At 44.6% G+C, this 16,805-nt stretch overlaps 1 protein-coding gene across 1 annotated transcript in view; it reads right to left on the bottom strand.

The window, feature by feature from the left end:
* Positions 1 to 16,805, bottom strand: part of LOC117778140 (receptor-type tyrosine-protein phosphatase mu-like) — a 151,925-nt gene that overhangs the window by 60,976 nt on the left and 74,144 nt on the right. The window contains 5 exon segments of the mRNA XM_034613445.1: positions 1,436 to 1,538; positions 2,163 to 2,364; positions 6,459 to 6,568; positions 7,843 to 7,999; positions 8,001 to 8,152. Of these exon segments, the coding sequence (XP_034469336.1) occupies positions 1,436 to 1,538; positions 2,163 to 2,364; positions 6,459 to 6,568; positions 7,843 to 7,999; positions 8,001 to 8,152 (724 nt within the window).

The following is a 16,805-nucleotide window of genomic DNA, read 5'->3' as shown; positions in this document are numbered from 1 at the left end:
CCGGCGTGCTAATTAACGGCAGCGCCGATTCACGACACTCTGTTAATTATAATTAGTGCTTTGTAATTAGCCCACTGAAAGAATGGCAGCCTGAGTAAGGCCTTCTGAATCGTACCTGTGAGGAGATTTAAAAAAACGATCGCTCTGTCTGTCTTCGCTGCTCAGGCCACTGCGATCGGTGCAGGCGGCGTTAATCTGGGCAGCGGCACGTGTGGTAAACATGAGCTGACGAGCCCGACTAAAGATCTGCGGCCTGTTATCTTCAACAGGACTCAGATGGGTTGATAGTGTAAAATTGAGTTTTACAGCCGAGCACAAGTGTTTATCTCCGCTCATGTGAAGAAGTTAACTCACTCTCCCGGGGTCCCGGTGGCTGAAAGCACAAGCTGTCAGAGGCCAAGAACATAAACTGGTAATAGTGTAACTCATAAAATAAGCCTTTTCTAAATATTGGAATGATCCTTTCAGTACTAACTCCCACAGAGAGGACGTAAAAAAGACATGTTCTTCTGTTCTTTTGTTTTTAAACGTGCAACCGTGGAGCTACACTTTCAGGACGGTGATAAATGAACGCCAGTGACGTGCTGCTCTTATGGACAAGATCATGATCCCTCGCTGGCTTCCCGCTGCCACTCGTTTTTGATGCTGAGCCACAGTCAAGCAAGAGGCACCTTAGCTGTGGAGTTTCTTGTCAAAGAACTCTTGTCTCTGGAACTTTTAAAAGACGTGTGTGTCATTTTGTGCGGATTCAAATAAAAAATACAACATATTTGAATGTGGTTTCTTCGAGGGGACTGTGGGGTCTGAGATCTGTAAACATCACAGCCTATGATTTCCACGATTTTATTCTCATTAAACATTGTCATCCTGTTTCTTCACCAATTTATTAGCTTTTTCCTGCTTCCAGTTTCTAATACTCGACCAGCACAGAGATGATCAAACCAGCACGGCCGCCGCTCGTGGCTTTAAATCCAAACGATGACTTTTTGCCAAACAACTTGGCGTTTAAACAGAACAGCTGTATAATGACTAATAAATGCAGCATCAAGCAGGCAGGATTCCTCCGTTTCCCCCAGAAGCCCGTGGTGGGGTGAGCGGCCCGCTACATAAAAGACATGTAAAGGCAAGAGATCCTGAAGTCAGCCTCCACTGCACCAGAGCTTTGTTCTCATCTTCAAAGCCTCGGCTTCTTCTTTCACAGGATCAAAATCCACAAACAAATAAAGCTCGGAGAATCTGATTCATACGGTTATGAGGACTGAATTCCCTGGTAACTTTCCTTGACGGGGAGGCATTGATAAACACGGCCTCTTTGATAATTTCTGTTGCTGATGGTGGTTCTTGGTGTTTTAATGCGTTGTTTTGTTGTTTTTAAGTCTGCGCTGTGTGTGCGTGTGTGTGTGTGTGTGTGTGTATCGTTGTTGTGGAAGCGTACCTCACTGGTGCACCTCTGCTCTGGGCAGGTTTCAGCAGTACAGTCACTGTGCTGTCTGTCTGGTTCAGAGATGTCTCCTGATCGTACGCCGGCATGGAGGGAGCTGAGGAGAAATCCAAACACAGGGGGGGGTTACAACACTGCACAGTCAAAGTAACACAGCTCGGTCTCGGTCAACAACAAGTTTTATAGGGTTTTCTCGCCTTGTGAGTCATTCAGCTGAGCAATAAATAGGGAAAAAAAAGCAATCCCAGTTTTTCTCACTTTTACACCGAGCACTTTTTTGCCTTTATAGCAGCATCATTTAATCATTAAGTGGAGCAGTAAGAGAGGAGCTGAAAGACGGTCTCCACATACATCAGGATAGAAACTGGAGAGGGTGAGAAGAATCGCAAACTTGCCTCATGGTCATCATCTGAATCAATTCCAGTTTTCATTATGCACAAGCAGCCGTGGTTAATGGAGACTAAAACCATAAGTCGCTTGTGACCAATCAGGCAATTTTCCCTATATCTGATGTAATAGTCGGAAATAATAGCATCAATTTCAAGACCTGGATATTTGAGCTCATGTATTAGTGGAATATTTTTGTTGTACAAAATATCAATAAAGAAAAAAGGAGCCGTATCAAACTTTGGTTCATCTACAAGCACTTTACATTCCATTCACACGTTTTAAATACTTATTCCACATCATCCTCGCTCTAACTCCGTTGACCTCCACTGACCTGAAATCTTGGTGGTGAACTGGGTGATGACCGGGGGGCCGTAGCCCTTGGCTGTGCTGCCGCGCAGGGTGAAGGAGTACGTGGAGCCCGGGTAGAGGCCTGTGAACACGTGGGTGGTCTCGTTGCCCAGCTTCACTACCTTCCCACTCTGGTTGGAGAGGTCCAGCTCGGGGTCAAAGGAGCTGACCGCCTTGTAGGAGATCTGGGGAGGGAAGGAAATGCATATTCTGATGGTGGCCTCTGGTTCTCCACATTTAGCTCTGCAGCTGAGATCATTGTATATTGAGTTAAATACGATAGAAGCATTTCTTTTTGATGGAGGCATCTCTCTGCACTATATTTAGTAAGGTCAAAATTCCATAATGTGATTATGACAGTCTTATGGGGGATTTCTTCATGTATACATCTTATTTATATTCACCTAATAAAAAATAAATTCAATAATCCAACTATAAGAGCTTCGTAGTAGTTTTCCTATATTGCTACATATCATGTTATGATGCCCAAAGATGAGCACAACAGATATTTTAATGTTAATAATTCCTAAGATGCCATTTTGAAACCATTATGACAAAGAAGTAAAACAAAAACAATGTAATTTCTAGGAGACGAGGTTGCAGAATCTCTATTCCCTCTATATGCTACAGCTAAGTAGAAGGAAATGCCACAAAACAATATTTCAAATGTCATATGTTCAGACAAGAAGTACCACCTTTTGCGTGTGAGCTTCTGAGTTCATGTCAACAAGTCTTTAGAGAAATTAGTGAGGTACAAAAAGAGCTGTGGAGTGGCTCTGTCGAGTAGCAGGGGTTAGGATTGATCTGTAAAAGCTGAGGTGCACGGATTTCAACCGAAGCTGATGCAAGCCCATGTTTTCACGGAGTACAGGAATACTCTTAATGTATTCCCTCTCCATTAATAAACACAGGCAGCTCTGGAGGGAAGCATTAAGGTGAGTGTTTTTGCTAATATCCATTTTGAATAACTCCCAACGTCCCGGTCTAAGAAAATGCCTCTGCTCGTAAAAAAGGAAACCTCCATTATAATTCCAATTAAGAAACACAAAGGGAGTTTGGAGTGGTGCATATTTGTGTCCATCAAGTTCTGAAATGCTTCGATGGCTTCTCATTTAGTCTTTGTCTGTGAAATGAGTACGTGATGCCAAATCCTATATCATAACATTTCAGGGAGAGGAATTTAAAAATGACTTGTCAACACTGGGCACCCGGACAGCTTTTTACAATTATAATGGAACTGACCGGAAAAAAAATGGAGAATATTTGGGCAAATTAATTTGGACTTTGGATGTAACCATTATTTGACCTGATGGATTAAGCATACTTTAATTTTTTTTTTTTTTAATCACAGTGGTTGACATTTTTCTTTTAATGTCAAATTCATGAGGTGTTCATAAAATATAAATGGCTGAATGAACTCCAGCAATATTACCTGTGATAGAAAGAATAGTGCAAAAATAACTGGTAGAAGATTCAGTGATTCTTTTCTTTGACTCTTTAAAAAAATATATATATTTGCAGAAGAGGTTTAACCTTCTTGAGCAGAACTACAGTAAATATTACTGATCTAAATTCAAAGTGATTTGAAAAGGCAGCAGGTTTTTATAAGAACAGCAATGTTACTTAAAAGTACTTTTGGTTCTCTGAAAATGCAATTTATTTCTTTAATACTACTGAGTAATGGGATGCACAGGTTTTATTTGATAACAACAAATGCTACTTCAGAATTAATTTGTGCTCCTAAATATGGATGATGAACAGGAAATAACTGAATAAACCCCACTGTACATTCCTTTCAAGCTGCTGCCTCACGTCTGTCTGGAAAGTTGTCAATTAAATGGCATTCACAGAGCCTGGTCAAAAAGGAGCGGAGCTGAAATCTCTTTGATATCGGGCCTTGTCAGGCGTATTTCACTCAGAGTCCTTTGATAATGTCAATTCAAAGCAAGGTCCTGACTTATGAGGAGTAACTTCTGGGGGAATATCAGTAGAACACATCGCGGCTTTTCGCTTTTCTTTTTACCAGACTGCAGCGGAGAGAAGGTGGGAGACACCTGGAGCAAGCTGCTGGCTCGCTAAGATTTATTTCTCATCCGTCTCCCGCTTTAAAGACATGATGATGTGAATATTGATACCCTGTCTTACTCTGGAATTAAATCTGTGCTTTTGGAGAAATAAATCTATAATCACGCTTTGAAAAATACTACGATGTCTTCTGGACATGTAAGTGTAGAGCGAGAGTAAATGCTGCAGCATGTAAATACTGGAAGGGCACTTGGAGAGCGTACACGCTTTATCACAATATTGCATATACATATCATGTACACAGAAATCTTTTTACATTAAACACAGCCAAAATATCCAGTTTATGATATAGTTGAAAGGAATATGTATTACCGTACAGCACCTGAATAAAAGTATTTTCTCATAAAGAAAGAGCATCATATCTTGTGGAAAATGCCCTTTCTCACTATGTTACAGAAAATCCAACCCCTGATCCGCATCTGCAACAAAATTGACTGGGTTCTTCCCTGACCACTGCCGCATCTTTCCACCATCTTTCGTGATAATCAGTCCGGTGGTTTTTGCGTAATCCTGCTACCAAACAAACAAAGGCCAGTGAAAACCGAGCCTCATTGGTGGAGGTGGTAATACCCTGCAGTGGGTGCCTCAACATAAATATGAGTGAATTTGACAAAGCAGCAATGCAAACCACACCATTTACTGTGAAATGCTTTTAGGTGTAGCATGAATTTTTTAAAAGATAAACAACTGAAACATGTTTCTCTAAAAAGGGATTAAAACGCACACGCTAAACCTTCCATTTTACAGACACCGTTTCCATACTGTTCTGACTTTGGCGCTCATGCTTGGATTGAAACGCATCTGCGGCACCAGGAGAACATCTCGTTCATATTTCAATCACCTCGGTCACCTGATGTCGGGGCAGCAGATAGAGCGACGTGCTGTTACTGTTCAATCTGCTCCCCCCTGTGTGAGGAACAGCCCTGTCAATGATTGCTAACCTAGTGAAAATACCAAGCGTGAGCAAACGGCGACAAGAGGGAGAATCAACAGAGGAGAATCAATCTGTGGAAAAAGGCTGCAGGATTACTTCCACCTTAAGCTGGTTAAGATCAATGTGTATATATATCGTGTGTGGAGACTGTTTCTATTATTCAAGGCTCAGTGCAGCTCCCTGTGTGGAGCCTTGAGTCAACATTTACTTGGTGCTGGATGGTGATGTGTGTTTGAGGTGTGTTACAGGGGATGTGGGTAATTTTTTAAAGGTCACACACGTGTCAAAGGACAGATGATGACGGCAGCTGGTAGTTGACTCTTTCCTGGGAACACGGTGGTAGTTCATACAGGAGGCTAAACAAGCTTATTTTATTTTGAAAACCCTGACTATAGACTACACTGTATATGAAGATGGATGACGCTCCTCTACTTCCTCCCACTATCCAAAAATGAAACCAAAATATCTGCCATACAAATGCTGCCATCTTGGATCCGGAGAGTGATCAGTAGCAATCAGGGGATGGAGGGTGAGATAACTGGGACACTGGCATCATCCCATCAGCCAGAGAGAACAACAAAAAATATTATGGCAAAGACTACATTTGAACTTCAGTCATATCAATAAATTATCATTTATATAAAAATATAGCTTATACAAAGAGAGAGAGAGAGTAAGCTAACGTCCAGGATGGAATGTAAAAATAGAGGACACTTAAACGTGCCCAGGTATCTGCCGATGTACTGGAGATACTTTATATTGAGAGGATTTTTTTATGATGTGTTGTGCTGGAGGACTGTAAAGGAATCTCTCTCTTTCAGTCTGGAAATAGGATTGTAACACTGATCTGAAACGAAGCCTGAAAAACGATCCTGACCATTTTCTACGTTGGGTGGATCTGACAGAATACATTTCCTTGGGATGCCGGAGTAAAGCTGGTGTCATTAATAATCCCAGTATATAATATCACTTCACTACTTGGTTTTTCCAGAAGCAGGCCGATGCAAAAAGATAACAAAAAATCCCAAGCTTAGCTCGAGAAAACAAAGCGATTCACATGATGAAAAAGAATCAATTTGGACATTTCTCTGGCAGCTCAATGCACTGATGCTGCCCATCACAGTGGAAAAAAAGGACTCAACTCAATCCTCAGAGAGGTGGAGGGGAATAAAACAGCTTAACGCTGGAAGTCGGTCTGTTTACCTCTGGAAAGACTGATCAATATCTCGAACATTTTGCGAAACCCGGGTGCTGGTGTACCTCGAACTGAGTGATGATCCCGTAGGTCTGCGCCGGTTCCCTCCACTTCAGGATGATCTTCTCCTCGTAGGCACTGCCCTGAATGGAGTCCAGAGGAACAGCCCCCGGCACTGTGGGAAATTATCACAAACACATTTGTTTCTCAGAAAAACTGTCGGCGGGGCTGTAATTCTGAAGGTAGAAATACAATAAAAACGTCTGAACAGTAAGATTTCTGGGGCGTGTATTGATATTCTCCCCATCTGCTGTTTGCCAATTTAAAATGTTGTCAACAGAAGTTGGATAAAAGCCACTGCTACTTATAATTTACCCGACTTATGCTGCCGTGCATAACACGATCAATACATTTGCTTTTCAAGGACCTTTAGTGAACAGATGGTCAAGAGCCAACATTGGAAACATCTCAACAGGAATATGTGACATTTAAAGCCACTGTTTCTGAGAACACACTATAAAACATGTATTTTTTTACAGCAAACCTGAAAACTTTTCACATAAACCAAAATGTGTGACAAATATGAACAATTCCCACCACGGGAGTAGTTGGAATTTTAATCTTTCCACAATGTTTACATGTGCGGAGATACAGAAATGTGGTCCTTTAGCCCCTCATGTGAATTTCTTTCATTCTGTAACTGAAAACAGAATGATCGGAGAGACGTCTTTTTTTTTTTTTTCTTTCTTTATCTTCAAGAATGCAACTACAGCTTCACCGCGTCTTTACACTTTTTTCCCACGGGAGCCTAAACACGCGGATCTGCAGACAAACACGCAGAAACACACAGCAGTCAGAGAGTGAGAAACAGTTGCCACTTTCAAGTTTCCAAACAGAGGTATCTGAGCCAGACATGACAAGACTCTCTTTTTCGTCAGCTTGCCTGAGCCTGTTTGTTATCTGGCGGCCGGGGGTTCCTCGAGACTTCTGTGGAGTTCATTTCCTGTGTCTGCTGAGGCAACACGCAGGGTCTTTCATCTTTGAGGAGGTGAAACACCTCTACAACACAGGGCTGCCCGACTTCTGTGCTCTCCTGAAAAAAACATTGGGAAAATCCCAAACGTGTCTCCAGTTTGATATTTTAATAATAAAGATATGAATACATTTGTTTATCTACTGTTGGTAAGCATCCGCGGTTGTTTTGCTTATTTCTCCTCTAAACAGGTAAAATCAGGTAAAGGAGGCAAAATGGAAAAAGTGAGATTTATATATAATGTCTCATTTGACTGTGATGGTTGGACATTAGCAAAACTATCTCTATTGGAATTTAGGTGACACTTTATTTTGCTACCCTAAATTAAAAATAAAACCCATGATAAATGGTTTAAAATGGAGTTGTAATAACAATTTAACTTATATTTCCACAGAGTAACCCTCCATCACACTCACCATCCTCGTCCGTCTGAACCTCGAGCTCCGTGCTCTCCTTGACCCCCTCTGGGTTGCGGAGCACCAGCTTGACACTGAGGTTGGTGAAGGGCGTCAGGTTGTGGATGGTGTGCTGCGGATCGCGGCTCTGCGTGTCGTAGCACACCTCCTCCCGGGTCCTCCTCCTTGCCGGCCACCCTGGAGCGGTACTGGACCGTCAGGTTGTAGCTGTGGCAACGGGTCACGTTGTAGCCCAGTGGCTCCCAGCGCACGGTCACCTGCTTGGACTGGATGTCCACCACCTCCAGCTTTCGTGGGCCGTGCATGGGCTCTGGCGGTTATGGACAGAGGAGAGAGGAGCGTGAGCTTACATCAGGAAAAGCAATTAGGCCGTGAGAAAAGGCAGGTAGTACAGAGTAATTTCAATAAAATCAAGGAAATGACTGAGGCCTATGCCAGGGCACAGAGAAGCCAGTAAAAAATGTACCACTACATTTTCCTTAACACTTGAGACTCACTCAATCATTTTATTCATATTGAAAAACTATTTCCTGTGTTTGGAGTCGATATTTCCAGGGGATGAGTTTAAAATTCAAAGCCGCAGCCTGATAGCGAACATTCCCGCATCCCGCCACCGTCGCTAACTCTGTGTCACAGCAGCTTCACACGCCAACACACCACAGGTCTGTTGGTGGACACCCTCAGCGGGAGGTGCAGCATCCCTTCAGAGTGCGTCTTTCCTCTGCTCCCTCTTCCATGTCCGCTCTCTTTTCCATCTCGCCCAGTGGCGCTCAGCTATTAGTGCCACACTGATACAGAGTCAGCCGGCCTGTCAATCCAGGCAGGACACAACCCCCTGCTGCCATGCTATCACCTCTAATCACATACACTGTGTCTCCTCGCCTTTTCTCCTCTACCTTCTCCATTTTCTCCTTCTACCTCCTCCCATCCTTCCATCTCTTTTCTCCCATTTCCTCTCTCTCTGTCCACCTCTTTTTCTGTGGCTCCCCCATTTCTATTTCCCGCTCTATCTCCCTCTTTGTCCTCTGTCCGCTTCCCCCCCACCATCTATTTTCCCCCTCGTGCTCTCTCTCCCTTTCCTTTCCTACAGGAGGAAAGCAGCCCAAGCACAAGGTAATGGGATCAATTTCCATTCCAGGTTAAATTCGCAGTCCATTTCTCTGGAACTTAACACTTTACCACCTATTAGGAAGAGCCAGGGCTCAATTTCCCCCCCGTTCCCCAGGAGACACAGTCCAGCAATTCAGAGGCAGCCGCGGCAGCCATGTTTAACATTCTGGAGGTGCATGGGGAGGGGAGCACTGGCCTGAAGCTCCGGCGTGTTGTTCATTTCTACAGACATTGCAAAGGACATGACAAACAAGCCACAAATCTGCAAACCACACCGTCGCCAACCTCTGAAGTGAAGCCCCTTTATTCCTCATATGTCCAGTGGACACCTGCTTAAGTGTAAGGGCCAAAAGATATTCAGGTTTTATAGCAATCCTTTCATTTTTCTACCATGAATATAAGACAATATTCAGTGTGGTGCTACAGAAATCCTGCAAGACAAAAATGAATGGTTTTCAGGAAATTGGGTCATGACATGTGACATGACAGAAGCTTTGTACGAGTCAGGCAGGATAATGCGAGGAGGGAAACAGTGAGAGAGAGATAAAAAAGGCACCTGCTCGTTGAATGAAAGACGGAACACTCTCAGATTTCACGAGGAGAGACAACAGATGTGATCTTTCATGCGCTTTCATAACGCAGATGAAATAGCATTAGAAGGGGGCCTGAAAGAGGCAGAGGAAGAGCTGTTGAAGACGGATGGGGGGGGGGGGTGGGGGGTGGGGGGGGGGGGGGGGGGGGGGGGGGGGGGGGGGGGGGGGGGGGGGGGGGTGGGGGGGGGGGGGGGAGGGGGGGGGGGGGGGGGGGGGGGGGGGGGGGGGGGGGGGGGGGGGGGGGGGGCATTCCTGGGGCGTACAATGGTGAACATATATACGAGAATCTAAAAATGAGAACGTGTGAGTGGAAAAGTGGAAAATCATCGATAACCAAAGGAAACAGTAAACATATAGCTTTTGTTTAAGAAGCGTTTGCCCCTACACATCTTCACAGATCATATACGTCATTCAGGTTTACAAAGGTTTAAACAATAGCTAAAAGAAAAAATAATTGTTTGTTGACTGATTTGAGTCATTAGGATTGGGGCGTAATTTGGATTTTTCCAAACTGGGGCTAATTCAATACTTTTAAAATGGTTCCGGTGCCAGAACCAGTCGGCGATAAGATCGGCTTTTTCATTGCTAGGGCAAATTGGAAGTTGAAATTTACTGTTAACAGATTAAAGTGCACTTTACTTATATACACACACAAATATAAATAAGTGCAGGACAGTGTGTCGCCAGCAGTGATAATGTTTATTTTGCCTGTAAGCAGGGTAATTATTTCAGTTCATAGCTCAGGCACCAAAATCTGTGATGTGATCCGGCCCAGTGGGCTAAAGTCTAAAAGACTAACGGCCGTGAAGCGCGGTGCTCGATCGGCACCGGATTTCGATTCCCAACTGCCGGCTCATGTGTTCGGCGAGACGTCACGCAAGCAATCAAAGACAATCTGCTTTTAAAATGTTATCATGCATTTTAAGGTGCTTAATTAAGATGTTGTATTCCTCCCTTTACACAAAATCATTTTCAAACATTTGCAGCACGTCCCGGTGTCGGTGCCACACTTTCGACTGTTTAGCTTTAGGCATTTGGTTGGTGGATACAAGATACTAGCTAACTGTAGGCTAATGTTTTGTGCTGCTAGAGCCACGTAGGGGGTGGTGTTGCCTGTAAACAGGGGAACTACCTCAGTACAGAGTTCAGGCACCGAAATCGCCGTTGTGATTCTGGTATCTACTAGATACCAAACACTAGAGGTTATACAGATGTTATGGCTCGCAGAAAAGTAAGAAAAGCTCTCTCTGAAATGTTGGTATGTGAGACAAGAACCTTCAAAGTGATTATCTGGAGTCGGATATATTCAGATTAAGTGTAAACAGAAAATAAGCAGCCTGGCTCCACTGTTCTTGCAAACTATGTGGATAAATGTAAGAATTCTCAAAGTCATCTACCGTTTTATTCGAATTAAATCAGGGTCGAAGAAGAGATTCTAATGCAGAACTGGGAAGAATTGGTGAAGGAAAACAGGCCTTTTTCACCTCGGTTGCAATGTTGGGAAGAGTCATCCAGAAAATAGAAGTTTAAAACCCCCTTTATTTGCGGAACTATCTGTTGGCTGCACTCAGTAGGCAGCGGTTACACTAAAAGCCCGGAGAATTGCAGGGTGGCCAGGCACAGAAATCAAATTAAACCAGATGCTCTCAAAGTGACAAATGCACCAAAGTGTGAATCTCAAGCAGACGTGCATGAGCGGCTGGGAGGGAAGTCTCATTTCTGGGGAGGCATTCAAGGAGAATGTCACACTCGCCTCACTCCATCTTTGTGGAGCATCACAGATCCACAAGTCCACGGCTCCCCGGGTTCTGGCCAAAGAAGAGATGCCAACAAGAATGGGAGGCAATTTCATTTTAGGGAGACGTGCCAAATAAGGAAGGAGACAAATTCAGAGAGGAGGGAAGTATTTATTCATATATGAATATAAATTTGTATTTTGTTGGCGTGTGGCAAGAACATTAGACGTATTGTGTTGGTATAATCACGAGGAATATTGGCCGTTTGGTAAACAGCTCCTATGATTATTCTATAGCCTCTCCCTGGAGTTTTGTGGAGAAAAGGCTAATTGTTTGTTGCCCCATTGGCTCCCTGTAGAGCAAATGCCAGCTGTCTGAGGGAGGCAGTAAAATGTGAGGATCTGTGGCGGACGTCCAATCACAACTTGTACCCCATGACTCAGAATGACATCATCTGTTTGCGCGAACAACAAGGTGTCTCATCCATTACAGAGCCCGGTCGTGGTTGACTTTGAAGAGAGAGGAACGAGGGGGAAAATAGCCCGCACCGTTCCTCCGACACCTAATCTTAAAGGAACGGATCGTGCGGAGCGGCTGATATCCTTTAAAAATCATTTTCGTGCAGCCATTTTGTTTAAAATGGGTCCTCAGGCTGGGTGCATGAATGACAGGTGATGAGCTGAGCCTATTACCTCCATAGTCTACTGCAACCGTTATGTTTTATTGACCGAGGAGTAAGAAGCTCAGTATCAAAAGCACAAATCAAAACACGGAATAACGGGCCTCACACTTGAAATCCATGCCATTATTTTTATTTTTTTTTTACAATTCTCACAAGCAATCAGACACTGAGGGTGTCGTTGGGGTGAAAGTACAGAAAATATGATTCTAATATCTCTCCGGTATGGCAGATATTTCTTGTGGAATAGAGTTATAATAATGGCTGTGAAAGCACCCCTCGGAGCAGGAAATTACCGAGGTCTATCTTACGCCAGGGCACACGGAGTGGGCTCCGGCGAGAGCGAGATTGGTATTCCGAGCGGCGGACAAATTATCACCTGCCCTGCACTCGCCGATGTAATTGAATAATTTGAATTTGACATTTACATTGAACTATTAGTGATTTTTTTGTCATTACAGCATGACATTTAAATAATGTTTTTGGAAATTACCAGCACATTATTGCCTCTTGTTAATTTGAGTGGCCCCTGCATGCGCGCCGCCGCCGCCGAGGCGATAACACGATTTCCCCAAAAAACATGAAACACAAAAAACACAACAAATAACCGCATGTTGCAGCCGTCTGTCCTAGAGGGGGCTTCAAATGGTGCACTTAGCCCCTGGGTGGAACGAGACATTAGTCCTGGATGAAAGGAAACAAATTGGGCATGTCCGGAGCACAGTCTCTTTATGTGAGACAAGTGTGTGTGTGTGCGTGTCTGTGTGTGTTTACGTTCTTTGTTTTTTTGCAGGGTAGTGTGCGTACGCGTGCACAGCCACGCTTCGTCTGGTTCCGCAGCATCTCACTGGCTATATGTACAAGGAGAACAATTTACTTATCAGATTTTCCTCAGGCTCCGCATTCGGAAATGCCGGGATCTTTATCAGATCTACATCGATTAAGAGCAGAAAAGCCTGGTGCTGGCGTAGACTTCCATCTACCTGCTCAGCAAACAGAGCCGGGGGGGGGGGGGGGGAGAGAGAGAGAGAGAGGGGGAGGGGGAGGAGGGGGGGGCTACTTCCCCAGTGATTAGAAACCCAGAGCGAGTCAAAGTGGCTCCGCAGCCCAGTTGCTATCTCATCAAAATAAGACTTTGGGTTTGAGGAGAAGCAGAAAGAGGAGGAGGAGGAGGAGGAGGAGGAGGGAGCCTATAGTTGTTTGGAGATGAAAAAAAAACAGAAGAAATGCCTCGACTTTCTCAGGATGGCATGTAGCTGTCGATTCCTAGCTGGAGAATGTCAGCCGGGGTGCTTGTCACACACGTGCGCCTTTGTCGAAGACGTTGCCAAAACAAAACGACAACGGCAAAGATTAAATCTTGGTCGCGGGCTGTGTTTTCATGTAAAGATTTCCATTCGAGGCGGTTAGGCCCCGGTATTGCCGTCACTTATCTCTCCATTGTTGTGTGCGTGTGTGTGTGTCTTCTTCGCTCTGTTCCGTCTGAGCTGGGCGGACTGGGAGGCGAGCACCATTTGTTTGCCTCCTTTGTGTTACATCTCAGTGATAGCACTGAGGCCATTGAGGTAATGACATGGGTTTTACACTTAGGAAATCATTTTCATATCCCGCAGAAGCGAGCCGTAATAACAGCTTTTGATAACCGACAATCAAAGCTCCATCACCCTCCTAGAGTGCTCCTCCACGCAATCCTCTGGAGGAAGGGAACGAGTAGGAGGGAGGGGGTTAAGAGGGAGAGATGGAGGGGGAGTGTGGGTGGGATTGGAGAGAGAGAGCTATGAGACAGAAAGGGGGGGTGGGGGTGGAAGTGCCAAAGTTTTTGTTGCCATCGAAAAGCAACAAGTGCAACCGGGGCCGCGGGGTTGATGCGTTTACACATGATATAATTGATTGCTCTTAAACGGCACTCTGTACATGGGCCTGTGTGTTCCAACAGCACCCTCTACTCCCATTACACAGTCAGAGACAAATGCCCACCAGCTCAGGACACACACTAACACACACACTCACACACACACACACACACACACACACACACACACACACACACACACACACACACACACACACACACACAGGCACTTTGCCCGAACACCTTGGAGGCGTGGATAATCACAAGGATTTATTGAATGGTGGTGGTCGCTCCTCACTCTATCAAGTCCATCTATATAGGCCTCGTGATGAATGGGACTGCCACGATGGCTGAGGACGAGGGGCGGGAGGGGCCCCTACGACGCGCTGGATCGAATTGAAACCCGCGGAATGAGCCCCGGTGCCGGACCCGGCCCGGGCTGCCACCTTGTCTGATGAACCCCCCCGAAGCTGTAGGAGAGGAGATGAATGGGCTAAAGCCCTCGTTCTCTCGCGGCAAAGAAATTGAGCGGGAGAGCGGGAGGAAAAGTGAGACGCACTTTACCAGCGCAGGAGGATGATGCATGTCAAGACTCAAGACTGTCAAGTCACACAAGGCAGTGCTCGTCCTTGCTCGTGATGGACTGCCCTGTGGTGGCCAAACAACCAGGCCAACTAACAACTGTGCAAGTAGAGACACTGAAAAAACAAGGATTTATTTTAACGTGTTTATGATTCAATGTGTGTATTCTTAACATTTATCCCTTTGTTTGGGTTAGGGGTTAGCATTAGCAGCATTAGCAGCACTTTTTGCACTGTAACCACGGATTCTGATATTAAGGAAAATGTCTAACTTTGATGATTATACAAGAAAATAGGAAGTTGTCTTGATCACCTTTTCGTTTATATTTTTATGAATTAGAAAGAACAGCATCTGATTACAGGAGTAGTGCACTTGGGACACTGAGAATTAGGGGCAGAAAATATGCTAAAACCGAGCATCATGGTGGCGTTGGATGTGTATAAATCCTGTCCGTGTTCCACGTTCGAGTCCCCTGTAAGCTGCCAATATACAATAAAAAGCAAAAGTACCCCTAAAATATACTTTTGTCTGGAAAAATACCACTCACGATGATTCATTAGCTAGCTTTGTCATAATCAAGCTACATGGAATCATGTTATGTTAAATACAAGGCAAAGCAGTGGTTTCAAAGTTAGCAAAGAGGATCTGCTTTTTCTTCATCGAGGTGATGCTGCCATCGCTTAAGACTTTCCGATGAAAAAGCAATAAACCTTTTTGATACAAGCATCTGCAGTTGCAAATCAGAAAAAAAAAGCTGCATTTGTTGGTGACAGAATGGAAAAAAAAATATCAAAACACTAGAAAAAAGGAACGAATGAACCAATAAATACCAGGGTGTAAAAATGTCAGTCTCTTCTATCTCTGACCATTTAGAGGAACTGTCAGGGGCAAACCTGTGAAGGGAAGTGCGAGTCCACTGACCAGATGAAAACAAATGGACAGCCAGTTCATTGGAAGAGTCGGGGCAGGGGAGGTGGAACTGGTTAAATCAATCTTTCATTTCCACCAGTATGCTGTGTGGTGATTGGGGTCAGAGTGACAGGTAGAATGACCCCCTCACCCTTCACCGCCTTAACACACACACACCCACCCACCCACTCATCTCCACCATCAGACTGGGCTCTGTCTTTTATGTTCAGCTTCTCGGGGAAAAATGCCCGTGGTTAGAGGTTGTAAACGAGAAGATCACACGCCCTCATTTACCGACGGGGACACAATCTCTACAGGAGCAGTGGGAGGTTACCACGGCGATTCTTCAACTTCAATGCTCCCCAGATGGCCCGAGCGGCGCTGTCATTTGTCGCCCAAAAAACCTGCGCGTGTCGTACTCAACTCGGGGTGTTACCTTGAGTGTAAATCAAACTGTGACGCTTGACTTTGTGAAATGGTTGCTGTGTTTTCTGAGCCACATACAAGGGAGATATATGAGAACTGAGATCTAGCGATCGAGGTGGGGGAACACAGGGAAGTAAATCGCAGCCCCTCCTGACATTCCCGTCCTTTGGCTGAGGAAGGAGATGCGGAAATGTTCTGGAGCTGGAGTTATAAAACCAGACTGAATGAGTGCTTCCTGGACGCCTTGCGAGGGGAATGGGACATCTATAATTCAGCAAAAGGCTGGAGAAAATCTGTGACAAAAATTACGGCAGATAGACCATGAATTATTAATCACGGGGGAATAGAACATTTAAAAGACCTTGAGAAGCATTTCAGTCCAAATTTAAAAACAGCAGAATAAAAGGATCTTGCCAAGCCTGACTAAACTACCGCTATTATCATTCTCCTGAGGCTAAAGAGTTGAGGATACAAACAACCTCAGGGATAAGTGTTTGTGAGGAGCTGAAGAGGCAGCTCCAGAGAAGAGGAAGAGGAGGGAAGAAGTTTATGTGGATGTCGCCAGAGTATTGTTTGTGCACATCTGTTCGCAGAGTCCCGATTCCTTTGTGCTGGGGGAATAGATAGATGGAGTGATGGAAATAATAAGAATGAAAGAAATATAAATGCACTGTCTCTCACCGTCTCCATCTTTTTTCCTTTGCAGCAGCAGCAGCTTTTTGAAGACGCGTCCTTCAATTTGCCTTTTGCGGAGCCAATATCATAGAACACAATTTGCCATTCCTACTTCCAACTGCATGTGATAAAAAATACTTTTTTATTGTGGTCCTCCAATAACCTTCCCCGCACACCACAAAACTCATCTAGCCTGTTTTCTCTGACTGACAATAGAACACAAATTCAATGGACTCAAACCAAGGCTTTTTCATTTCCTCGCCACGGGCAATATAGAAACTCTACAGGTCACATGACTGCCAGCTATTGTGGGTGACAGACCAGACCAGTGTTGTCTGAGATAGCGAGGTGAGGAGGTGAAGTTCCTTTCACGGGCTCCAGGCAACAATGGCATTAATTAG

The sequence above is a fragment of the Hippoglossus hippoglossus genome, chromosome 17 (genome assembly GCF_009819705.1).
Source record: "Hippoglossus hippoglossus isolate fHipHip1 chromosome 17, fHipHip1.pri, whole genome shotgun sequence".
NCBI classification, from domain to species: domain Eukaryota; kingdom Metazoa; phylum Chordata; class Actinopteri; order Pleuronectiformes; family Pleuronectidae; genus Hippoglossus; species Hippoglossus hippoglossus.
This window is presented reverse-complemented; position numbering and strand designations above follow the sequence as displayed.